This window comes from Dermacentor andersoni, chromosome 1, assembly GCF_023375885.2.
Source record: "Dermacentor andersoni chromosome 1, qqDerAnde1_hic_scaffold, whole genome shotgun sequence".
Classification (NCBI taxonomy): Eukaryota; Metazoa; Arthropoda; class Arachnida; order Ixodida; family Ixodidae; genus Dermacentor; species Dermacentor andersoni.
Window position 1 is genome coordinate 84,406,941 of NC_092814.1, and position 13,029 is coordinate 84,419,969.

Below are 13,029 nucleotides of genomic sequence, written 5' to 3' on the forward strand. Positions count from 1 at the left end.
GTTGCGCACAGGAGCCAATTGGGATCGAGAAATTTGATCCCCATAGGGCTCGATCGCGATCTTAAGTGCACCGTGTGACAGTTGTATCAATCAGTCATATAATGGCTGCTAATAAAGTGAATAAATGTTACATATGGGATTTGTATGGGGCTTCTCAGTACGCCAGCAATTAAGAACCGTGGGGTAGCGTGGCATATGCTTATGCAGCTGCCTGTCGGCCAAAATAAATAAATGAATCAGAAAAGTAGCCGTTATGAAATTTGGACCCATTTAGGTGGTTACAGTAACTTCCATCAAACCCAGCTGGGAAGAGGGTTTGAAATTGCATGCGAAGCTCCATGTGATTCGGCACAATTCGGCTCTACCATAGCTCTACGTTGTAAGGTGTTAGTTCATGGTGGCATACTGAAAACAGTGGAAAATAACACAGACGACTGGGCAAACGATTATAGCCTCTGAGATTGATTGACGCGCTGTCGACAGCGCGCGCCGCCCAATCTCGGAGATCATGCGACGACACAAGCATTGTGTCCACGCCACACCAAAAGACTTTGGCCGCACACACGTTCTAAGAAGAAGAAAAAAAGAGAGAAGATAAAAGCGAGGTATGTAGGCAAAATGCTAGACTGCAATAGATGTAGTAGAACCCGATAACACATCATCATCATCACCTCCATTCTGTCAGTTTCGTTTTCATCCGCAGCAGCGCAGTCAGCGCCGCCCAGCTGAGTTGGTTTACTGTATGGTCCGCCGCTACCTGGCTACTTGCGAGAAGCAACTACGACACGACACCAAGAAAAATAGAAAAGCGCCCATCTCGTCATCCATTCTCCACGTTACGATTGTGTTCTGCATTTACAGTACCTTTGGGAAGGTATGAATCGTTTACCCTTTTGTTTTTCGCTTAGTATCGCACCGTCTTGTCTGCTTCATACAAGCCGCGGCGAACGTCACGCAATCTTGCATTGTGTCAAGATATACACGAGTCAACGACCGATAATGCGCAATGTGCCTGTAACTGGTTCAAGACTTTGACATGCATGGCTGTTCTGCTCTTAGGATCTGGCACTTTTTATCAATGAACTAAAAAAAAAGGAAGTGATGTTTTGCCGATGGAAGAATTTTGTTTTCTCTGCGCTTGCTTGCCTTTCTGACATGTGTAGAGTACCTATAAGTTTATCTAGTAGGAAATATCCCAATAATAACACAATTATGCCAGGTGAGTTACAGTTTCAACTGTCGACGCTAGCTTCTGTAACCCCGCAAGTCGGATAGCAGATACTGTCAGTGGGCTTAGGCCTAAATTTGTATTGCAGTGCTGTCTTGAACGAACGAAATACTTTTTGGCAAGCGCCCTGTGTTCTAGTACTACTTGCAGCTTCCATGCTAACCAAAAAACACTGTATAACTTGAAATGCGCCTCTACATACGTTGGTTAATTCTTCTTTGTCACTTTATGCTACGTGTGTCACATGGTTCATTTTCGAACGCGATCGAGACCGATTGGGATGGATTTCTCGATCACGATTGGCTTTTTTTGCTCAAGCTACGGTAGGGAGCCAATCGCTGTCGAGAAATTCGATCCCCGATCGGTTTTCATCGTGATTGAAAATGCACCGTGTGACACCCGCATTAAAATTGTCAGTTACCTCGTGAAGCATCGCCTATCAAAAATGCAGTCGAGCTTTTAACAAACAAGTTGCAAACAAGTAAACCGCACTGAATTGTGTATATTGACATTCACACTGAGTTTGTCGTCCACTCCTCGTTGGGCGATTTTACGTTGTCTTTTACACGTGCTCACGATTATTGGCTCGGTGAAGGAGCTGTAAATGAGAACCGAGGTTCAGTTACTACAGCTATGGTTCCAATACGAGGGTTCAGCTCATTTGTGTGCGTTTGTGTGTATGTGTGTGTGTGTGTGTGTTTGCGCGCACGCATGCACGCACGCACGCACACAGATTTGGGCATTATTTGAGCTTTCATTTAAAGAATGGGAACGAGCATGTGAGATGCAGCTGTTTACACTTTTCTCTTCACACAACACAAGTGCACACACACATATACAACGTGAGCTGGTGTGCTAGTTGGTTGAACATTATTTGGTTTGGAATACATAACAGACAAGAACACACGAATACAGAAGCATACAGCACTTGTAGTGTGTTTCTGCATACTTGTGTTCTTGTCTGTTTTGCACTGCAGCCCATAGAAACGACATGTCATTAAAAAAAATAAAAACATTCCATTGGTATTCTCTTAAGTTATTTGATAGTGCACATGTACACCAGCTGTTCAGAATTTAATGGAAACATTGATAAACCCTTACTATGCCTTCTGCATGACATATTTTCTATGCAGTGAAGGGGAGCTCCGTTGTCCACACAATTTTCATAATTATAGTGGTGTGGTCACAATGTGAGCATTTAAGGGGACAGAGCAGGCAAACATTTTTAAATCAATAATTTCTCTTTTGTCAGTGTGAGAAGTCCACAATCTTTTGAAAAATATTGGTAACTCTGGTAACTGATTTGCATCAGTACAGCATCTTTCACTGAAGAATGAGTGCTTTTGAAACCTAGGCAGCAATTGCACATGCCCCTACACTTTAGCCTATCATGGTTGGCGCATTTTCCTATTTAGGGGACACTAAAGAGGTGGATGCCTAAATTGGTTTATAATTGAGGTATTCTTTCAAGACTGTTTTCATTTATTTGGCCAAATGTGTTGCTTGCTAGCTGAGAAAATAAGGGCTAAAGTTTTCCCTTTTAAATATTGCGCGTGAACCACAGTGCTGGTACATCAGCTACGTCACTGATATCGCAGTACTTTAGAGTTTTTTGCCCTTTTTATTCAGAGAAAGATAACTCGCTAGGTTGAGTCTTTGGTTCCTTTATAATGCAATATATAATGTCTTAGTAATGTGTTAATTACTCCCAAGTAGGCCTGCATCCAAATCTGGGATGCTGCAGGTAGCAGTGCAGGGACTTCAAGGTCTTTTATTTTCGCACCTTTATATACTTACCAACTGTCTGCATGTGGTAAAACTGACGTTATCAGTGACCTAGAAGTATACTTTATTAATCTAGCTTAACTTACTGTTTCTCCTTAGTGTCCCGTTAATATGCCTACTAGTTGAAGTTAACAGCCCTGCATATGTTTTAATCAAAATGTCTCCAGTTTTTCTGCTATATACTTGTACTTATACCGACCATTAAGGTCAACAGAAGGAAATTCACTAAAATTTCACTTTGGCTAAAGGGGTTATAATTTAGTGTATATTATTAAAGCAATCCTGGCAAAACTAAAGCTGGTAATTATCTAACCTGCTGCTGTAGCCCTATGGCACCGCGCTGCTAAGCTCGAGGTCGCGGTCTCAGTCGCTAGGGGTCAAATGCAAAAATGCTTGTGTACTTAGATTTAGGTGCATGTTTAAAAGCCCAGGTGGTCAAAGTTATTCTGGACTCCCACACTATGGTGTGCCTCATAATCATAGAGATTTTGGGATGTAAAACCCCAGAATTTTTTTGTGTGTGTAATTGTTTAATTTTCTTTTTAATAGCATTTAAGTAGCACATAAGTGGATAGCACATGCACTTGGTGGTTAATGGATGTCTGAAGTTCCAGACCATGACCTTCAAGATTTTCAGCGTGCTGTGCGGTCCACCTAATCGCAAAGATCAGGCTGAGGAGCCATGCAGGTTCTGAGTGTTCATGGTTCTACATCATTCACAATAATAGTAATGGCAGCTTCCCCTTATTCGCTCATATTTCATACGTAAAATTTAGGATGAAGGATCCTGTATAACTACACTATCTGAAACTAGGCTTTCTATGTGGTCCAAAGTTTTACTGCAGTTTGTGTTTCAAAGGAATAGCAGCAATAAGAAAAACAAAAAGCACCAAAACAAGGTCAAAGATGAGAAATGACAAGACAAGTGCTCACTTAAGTATGAACATGCACGAACTTGCTCAATAACTTATACTGCAGTCACAGACACACTTTCAAGCACCACTGAAGGTAAAGATCATTGAAACTTTCAAGCCACATTGGCTTCTTTTGCGAGCTTGCACAAAGGAGCCAGTTAGGTACATGCATTTCAATGGCTTTGGTTTCAGTGGTTATTAAAGGGAACGCGTGGCAGCGGTATTGCTTTGCTAAAGTAGCAAAATATTTTGATTTATTTGGTCACAGACGTCACTTTGGAAACTCATTTTTTGCAACTCTTAAGGAGCTGCATGTCATAACTCTAGTCAGTCATTCCAGTTTGGCATGTCCAATGGCGTTTAATGGTATGTTTGGATAGTTTCTTCTTATTTTCGTTTGGTTAGAGAAGGGTAGTAATTTTGTTGCAAATCATCTGTGTAAATGATAATAAATCTACATAGCCTCCTGAGACCCGGGATGCATTTAGGTGCAGAAATTTTTCTCAAACTTCCAGAATAAGTCAGTAGGGTTATGAAGGTGAAAAGTGTTAAATATTTTTTCAATAGCCCTGATAGTTTCAGCTGAGCGCGATGTCCAATATATTGCACACTGGGATGCTACCCGGTCTTTTTCCACACAGCGTGCATGTAATGATGTACCGCAGATATCGTGCTCAAGCTCGTGTGCAAAAATGTTTTATTAACTCGAAAGGCAAAGTAGTGTACAAAGTACATAAAAAGAGCATTCCTCTGCTCAACGAAAATTTCGCTCTTGTGTTCACTTCCTGTGGGCAATTTCAAAACACCTTCTGTCCTTTCTGATGCAGAAGAAGAGCCGACATTTGGTGCAAAAGAACTTTGTTTTCATGTTGCAGCACTGTAGTCTGCAACGGGCAGCATTGGCAGTGTCTGCCAGCCTTGAGCAGTGGCTAGTGCTCTTTTCGTGGGGTTCTCCTGGAGACAGTCGAGCCTGCTTTTATGGCAGATGCCACTCGGCTTCGTTCTTTCTCTCTGTTTCATCCTGCTTCTTCCCTTGAACCATGAGGGTCTCGGTAACAGATTAGCGGAACTGCATATAATTGAGTATTTCTTTCCGCTGTTTCTTTAGGGAGCACATGTCCCACGTATACTGCACCCAGGAGTTGTGAGGGCAGTGTCGAAGAGGTGAAAGATGGCTCTAATTGTCCACTTGTTTATGCGTGCTTTTATCCTGTAGTAACTTATCATTCGGTCTGCCATGTCAACACCACCCATGTTGACATTGTACATGCGCACAATATCTGGTCAAGAGACATCTATATGTTTTTTTTTTTCCTTACGAGACCACCTGCGACAGGTGTCTTGCGGGTCCTGGCTATGGATTGAAGAAAGAAACGTTATGGGCTCATTGTTGTACCAGCGTACAACAATCTGTTGCTCGTCTTTTCGGATCCATGCTTCTGATGATCCTTGTCCTCATTGCTTCAGCTCGTTCTCACCAGAAAGCTTCACCCCTTTCGGTATTCGGTTGTTCATCAGCGGCCCTGTGGCTGCGATCCTTTTTTCCACAAGTTTATCTAGCAGTGGACCAAATGTGAAGTACCTGTCAAAATAAAGCTTAGTTCCTGGAGTCATTGTATCTGTAAGCTGCTGTACTGCAGACTCTGCAATTCCAAAGCTCCCAGGGCAGAGACTTGATTTCTTTCCTTGATAAATTTTGAAATCAAGGATTAATCCATCTGGTGTAGCAAGAACAAAATTTTTCAAACCAGCAGGATTTGGCATGCAAGGAACATATTGCTTGAGCTGTGTTCTTCCGCTGAAGGGTATCATTTGCTCATCCACACGCACATACTCTCTGCGAGGGAGCTTCTGGCAAGCCTCCAGTACGAATGCGACGAGTCGCATAATGCGCCAGAGTCCGACTGCAACTGCAACCAACTGCAAGCGGTGTTTAGTTTGAAATATCTGCCTCTGGTCATATTGTCAGCAACAAAGGTACTCTTGTCTTTTTTGCAAATACATTCGTATCTGTGGATAGCAGAGGCATGACATAGTCAAGGAAATTACAAAAAAGATTTTCAGCTCCTCCACTGACATTTTCAAGGAATTTCCTGTATCTCGAACGTAACTCCTATTCATCACAAATGCCATTTTCTCGTACACCTCATTTGGAATGTACTGCGCACAGTAGTCGATCAGTGCCCAAGAAACCCGTTCTTCACTCTCATCAGTGCTGCTTGGGAAGTTTGGGATCCACGTTGGAAGCCGACTGCATGTAAAAAAAACAGCAATGAAATATCAGTATTGCCCTTATAAGTATTCATGGCCTAACGATATTTACAAAGCAAGCGCTTGCAATATTTCCTTGCTTACCCTTGATGGCGTTTCCAAGATTTATCAGTTCTTCCAGCGTTTGATGCGGAGGGCCCGTCATCATCGCTGCATTCTGTTTCTGAGCTTGCATCATCAAGGGGTGCGCAGAAGTTCGGATCCACGATAGTGTTGTCTTCACTATCGGAAAGCTTAATGTCCAACGTGTTCACTTTGGCAAGTCTTCGCAAAATTGTGTCAGCTGTCTCATCAGACACGCGAGGCCGGTCCTCTAAAGAAAAAAGACACACAATTTCTTCCACAAGCCGCTAAATACCAACAGTACTTGTCTGCTGTTCATATCAAGGCCATCGCAAAAGGGTGGTCAAAATAACCGGGTTGAGTCCTAGCGCCCAACATAATGGACATGCTAAATCAAAGGAAGCGTAAAAAAAAGTAAGTGAGCGAATAGTTTAAATTTCGTATTCTGCACGTTCGCTGTTATATTAACTTTAATATAAAATCAAAGATATGCCCCGAAAGCAGGTATAAATACGAGAAACAGTACTTACATCAAAGATATGCCCCGAAAGCAGGTATAAATACGAGAAACAGTACTTACTTCTCTGGCACCTGCCGTAAAACGCCGCGCCACTGAATGCCGCCTTCGTGGAACTGTTATGGCGTGAATTTAAACGATGTATTTTCATCAATGCTGCATAGATGACGCCAGCAGGTTGTCCAATAAATTGGACAGCGCAGTTTTATGAGGATGAAAGCCTTGTCACAGGAGTACTGTCTCATTTATGAATGCCCAATATGTTGGACAAATCCCCATAGCAGGGTCTCTGGAGGATAGAGGAGCAGCTCAAACACCAATATAGGGAAGCGGTGCGAGGAGGCAAGAGGGAAGGTTACAGACGACGGTCAATCCCTGCCTCGCAGGCAAAATCGCATGGGATCATGCATGCAAGCAGCATCATGTGGGGTTGGCCATTGTTCTTGGGTATTGTCCGGTCATTGAAGGTCCCAACATGCTGCTTGAGGTCTCTGTGCCAGATATTTTTGTAGTTGGGGCTCTCCCACAACATGCTTAGTTATTGGTTGAGCACCTGTATGGCACGTCCAGCAGGTGACTGTTGTTGAAGGGGCTGGAGCATTATAGTCCTCTCAGTCCTTGGCTTCATCAACTTCCATGCTGCGGTTTTCTAGTTCCACGCTATTGTAATCCAAGGCATTATGGTGCGGGCACCTTTCTTGTAGAAGCACCACTTGGCCAACACATCCTCTGGCAGGGTGTAGACAGCGCACGCCTGATGAACTAACACTTGGGTGCCATTTGGCAGGTTTGTCGGTAGTAGGTGGTCATTCACCAGAGTTTGAGCCGCCAGAGCACTCCTTTTTTGTTGGCTGCGCTGGCATGTTGGCTTGGTTCTGGGTCATAAATGCAGTCATATTAGGGAATTTTAAAAATAGTGCTCCCAAGTGACCTTTCATACCCTAAGCCCCATGCCTTGCCTGCATTCTTTTGTACTTCTTTTGCATTCTTTTGTACATCCCGCAGTTTGAATCCCCCAATTCTGGGTCTGCATAACCTAAAACTTATTGAGACATGTTGGCAAGTTTGGTTTTTATTATTTCCTTTTTGTTTTGGGGTCTCTCGGGTTTCGGTGACCCTACAGGCTACTGTTCAGATTAGGAGTCTTTTTTTGTTTTGTTTAGCTAAGCAAGGTAAGAAGTTTGATTGTCTGAAATCTGCCATAAAAAGCAGGGAAGGTCATCTAAACTTGCTGATTTTTTATTGTCTTCCTACAGAGTTCTCTTTGTCTAGGTTCCACATTATTCATGTTGTTCAGCTTCATTTGATTTTATAATGTCTGGTTCTTTCTAGGTACTTTATTTAGAAAAAAATGTCAACGAAAAGCACTAAAGGTGTGCGTAAACTAGAACGTCCTCGTCCACTGAGGTCAAACTCCGATTCAGACAAGTCTCCATCATCTCTTCTCAGTCCAGCAGAGAGTGTGACTATGCTACTTGACACAAATGGTAAGAAATCAATGCAACCTTATTGCAAATTAATTAAAAAACTTCAGTGCTTTACTCTAAAACAAGAATTTCTGTAGATTAAATGAACCTATTGAAATGTGAAGTGAAGCTTTCTTGAAGCGCTTAAATAACATGCTATAAAATTAAATGCAATGCATAGAAGTGTATTCTCATCCTATGCCATGTGTAATCTCTGCGCAGCTCACAAATTTGATGCCTTGCAATGTTTGTTTATGTGCTATACCAATTAAGCTATGCCCAAATGCAAATAGCAGTCGTGCTAATGCACACGGGTAGATGACACAAGGATGTCGCAAGGACAAAGGCAATGTTTGATGTTGAGGGAACGATGGCGAGCAGAGGTATATACAGACAGAAGTACAACATGAAAGACAGTGGTAAAGCTGGCTATTCATTCGTTTAATTCCTGCAGCTCTGTCATTACGAAAATGAGAACTGGCATGTGTGCATGTGCATTTGCATGTACTGCACAACATGATGCACAAGCCAATCATCTCAAAAAGCTAGTTAGTGTTGGTACAAGAGAAGTGTGCATGCAATTTGGGCCTAAGGTTTCGAGCATCACTGTTGTGCGAAGAGACCTAGGTTCAGTCTCGCTATTGGACATGTAATCCTTTGTTTTCTGTGTCTGAGCTATTCAGCAAAACAGCAGCAGCAGCCATGTTAGCAAAGGCCAGGAGGTTTCACCAAAAAAGCTTTGCTTTAGAATGTACTCAATATGTCACCTGTGCCCTGCATTCAGGCAAGCTTCTGGTTGTGTTTAGAAGAGATTAGCTACCACAATGGATGTTTCACGGTGAACTTGGAAATGGCATGCTGCAAGAAATTTGGGCGGTGTTCTTGTGTAATAAATATGATATTCAGGAAAGAGCTCATCCATCGTGCATTTCAAAAGATGGACCTTGTATGAAAGCACAAAATGTTTGACAGCGAGACAGGAACGCAAGTGCATTTGTGTTCCCGTCTTGCTGTTAAATGTTTAGCGCTTTCACAGAAGATATTTCAACAACAGCTAGCCCGATCAGTCACGTTAATCAATAGCGGGGTAAAAAATAAGGTACCATCATTGTAGTCTTGACCCAGTTGGCCCTGTTTCCTTGGAAAAATATGGCACATTAGGCTGAGAAGGATTTCACAAAACATGCACAGATGGGCATATGTTAGTTTTAGTTTGTTTAGTGTGTACTCCACTGCATTTATTTCTAACCACTAAGTGGGTGGTGGGGGTGTGCGATCTACAGGTTTATGCATGATCTTTGTGTCATTGCATTTCTCTCCCAGGCTGCGAACTCAAGATATGAAGAAATGCAAAAGAGAAGCATTTGTTACCTTTCTAAGGTTGTGATATGATCTTATTGGTGTGCCATCTTATAATACTAGCATAGCATAAGCAAGATTACAGGATAAGAATGTGTAAATGAAGCATCAGTGTTCATGGGGTTCTGTTCTTGTCTTGCATACGCTTCACTAGTGTTGCTATTTTTCATTTCCTTCAAAAGTACTTCTCAGCAGCAGTATTTCTGGGTACCCTTGTTTACCATTATTTTTAGGTGTTAGGATAGTGAAATTTGCAAAGCAGATCGAAACGAATATTAGGGAAATATGACCTTTGAATGTCAAATAGAAAATTCCAATTTTTATACTAAGTGAAGTATAAAGTGTATAGCTGTGCGGTGTGCAGAAGTATAGCTGTGCAGTGCGCAACCTACAGCTGTGCGATGTGCAAACCACCTCACAGTATTGCCAGCTTATGGAACTCTGTTAAGAGTTGTGCACTTGTAACTGTCCTGGGTGCACTTACATTATGAAAACAGGGTGCAAAAAGGCTCAGCAGTGCAGCCCTCTACGATTGTACCAAAAGCCTCATTGCATGTGCATAAACATGGTACATATTTTGTTTATGTTGATGACTTACTGCCATTCACATGCGCCTTTTACTGCTCTACGAACCAAAAGCTTTCTAATGAATTATTATTTTACAGCACAGTGCAGTGTGAGTGATGAAGATGTGCTTAATGAGATTGAAACACTTCATGTCTCATTGAACAATGGAAACTACGATGCAACCATATTGGCTCTAATTGCCAATGTCTGTGATCTGCTTAAACTAAAGGGAGCTTCCATGGAATCTTCCTTCAAAGGTATGTACTTTACTAAATGGTTGGCTCAAGCTTGCCTAGTAGCAATTTAGTAACTGGTGTAAGCTGTTGTAAATGGCAGCGAAAGTGTTCAATGCTATTAGTACGTCTAAGGCTTTCCAGCTAGTTATTGCAGAGACTAGGTGTATCTTCGTTGCGAAAAGCATGTTCACTGGCTAGAATCTCCTGCATCAAGTACTCGTTGTGTAATATCTACCCTAAAGATATATGACAAAATACATTGGCATTGCACATAGTTTCTTTCAGAAGTGCAGGGCAGTTTATCAGGAGACTATTAAGTGTAACCCCAGTGCATTTGCTGAAAATTTCATGGAAGGCTATCTTGTTACAGGGGCTAGTCTCTAGGTTCCTAGTTAATGGATGTGCTTTTAGTAATGGCTGTCTTTAATTCTGCAATTGCCATGTTTCGCCTGAACTTAATAATTATCAACATGTTTAGTGGCTGACACCTAGTGAATTTATCACTGATTGTCAGCAAACTTGAATGAAGATGTGAATAACTTGTTGAAAGGTTAGTGTTTATCTGTGCTGTGCCATCATTAGGAACTTTCAGCAGTTTTGCACAGGAGTTCATGGTTTCCTCCTTCCAGATAATTAGGCCTCAAAATTGCAAAACTCCTTGCTGTAGTTACTTCTTGTCTCTGCCATGTTGCTTATAAGTGTGAACTATTTCTAGTTAACCCCACAAAGCGCAACATATCATTTTTGATACGCTAAATTTGATGGCTGAAAAATATGATTGAGTGCTGTAGACCCAATGTACAGTCCATACTAGCTTTTTTGATATTCTGGAGAGAGTGTTCAGTTATGAATGGTTCAGAAAATAAATTACTAATTAAGTAATCACCATACTAATTAATTTTACTTAGTTATAATTTCACAGTTTTCTTCGTACCATTATACTCTCTGTGGCCAGAAATACGTGTGAGCAAGTTAACTTTTTTTGATGTGGAATGGTGTTCGAACTTTGTGGGGTTAAAGCTTAATATCTAAAACTAAAATTTAAATTATGAGGTTTCACATGCCAAAACCACAATCTGATTATGAGGCACACTGTAGTGGGGGACTCTGGAAATTTGAACCACCTGGGGTTCTTTAACGTACACCTAAATCTACGTACATGGGTGTTTTCGCATTTCACCCCCATTGAAATGCGGCCGCCATGGCCGGAATTCGATCCCGCAACCTTGTGTTTAGCAGCCCAACACCATAGCCACTATGCAACTGCGGTGGGTTGATATCTAAAGCTGAAAGGGAGTCTGACACAATTTTTTTCTTTAATGGATAACTGTCGACCAAGTACTGTATTTACTTGAATCTAACGTGCACCTTTTCTCCGATAAAGCATGTCCAAAAATTGCATGCATGTTAAAATCGAGTACGACCCTAAATCTACGTTACCATATCTCCATCGGCACTTGAAGAATGGCTGCCTCGTACACACTTCTAGCCTAGCTGCCGTAGCTTCCTCGATGTGCATACCTCCATGTTGTACGTGTAACCAGGCGCTGGGGTAACCTAGTCTACCGCCTGTCTTCCCGTTTTCTGTGTTTATTCAATCAGCATGGAAGCGCTGACCACGAAGACACGCTAAGTCCACCATGATGCTGCATTTAAAAGGAAAGTTATCATGTGCGCGGAGACGGGACGGAAATTGGGCCGCATCACAGGCGTTTGGAGTTCCTGAAACTTGCGTGCGGGACTGGCGCAAACAGAAAGAGAATATTTTCGCCAGCAAAGCAACAAAGAAGGGTTTCAGTGGACCGTAGCAGGGCCGCTTTGCCGAAATAGAAGAGCTGCTCGTGGAATATGTACGTGGCCTGTGATGACCGATCTGCTCAAAGTACGGGCGATGCAGTTAGCCTTACAGAAAGGGCTAATGCGGAGTGACTTCAGAGTGAGCAGGTGCTGGCTATCAAATTTTATGAAAAGGAAAGGCTTTTCTCTTCGAAGGCGGACAGGGATATGCCAAAGATTGCCCGAAAAATGTGAAGAGAAATTGCACAGTTTTCAGCGGTACGTTTTGAAGTTGTGCCATAGGAACAACTACCACGTCGGACAGATTGGAAATGCCGATCAGATGCTGCTGTACTTTGACATGCCTGCCACCACAACTGTTAAAAAGAAGGGGGCGGAGCAAGTGCGTGTTTTGTCTTCCGGCCACGAAAAAACTAGTCACCGCAATGCTTTGTTGCACTGTGGATGGGCACAAGCTGCCCCCATATCTTATCTTCAGATGGAAGACGCTCCCGAAAGGAATCGTGCTTCCGAGTGGCGTGATAGTGCGTGCAAATGAAAAAGGTTGGATGACCACGGACTTGGTCGCTGACTGGATTGATAACGTTTGGCGAAAGAGACCCGGCGGCAGTTTCGGTCTGCATGGGATGCTTGTGCTCGACACGTTCAGGTGCCACCTTGACCAGCGCATCAAGAAAAAAGCTGGCTGCATGCAACACTGACCTTGTCGTGATACCCGGCAGCATGATATCGCAGCTCCAGCCGCTCGATGTTTGTTTGGACAAGCCAGTGAAAGATAGAATTCGGGTGCTCTACATGGAATGGCGTGTCAGTGGCTGCCACGAAT

The 13,029-nt window shown here is 42.6% G+C and overlaps 1 protein-coding gene and 1 pseudogene across 8 annotated transcripts in view; one reads left to right on the forward strand and one right to left on the reverse strand.

Moving 5' to 3' along the window:
* Window positions 1–271: 271 nt before the first annotated feature.
* LOC126546314 (eukaryotic translation initiation factor 4E-binding protein Mextli-like) overlaps window positions 272–13,029 on the forward strand; it is a 100,620-nt gene continuing 87,862 nt past the window's right edge. For 2 of the 8 annotated variants that reach the window (XM_055061685.2, XM_072286185.1), the window contains exons 1-3: window positions 272–874; window positions 8,124–8,265; window positions 10,269–10,427. In XM_055061685.2, coding sequence (XP_054917660.1) covers window positions 743–874; window positions 8,124–8,265; window positions 10,269–10,427 — 433 coding nt within the window. In that variant the 5' untranslated portion in view covers window positions 272–742. Of the gene's footprint in view, window positions 875–8,110; window positions 8,266–10,268; window positions 10,428–13,029 lie in introns of all 8 variants that reach the window. The other 6 variants (XR_011892488.1, XM_055061687.2, XM_072286196.1 and 3 more) reach the window with 5 other exon arrangements.
* Window positions 4,613–6,165, reverse strand: LOC140215235 (piggyBac transposable element-derived protein 3-like; annotated as a pseudogene).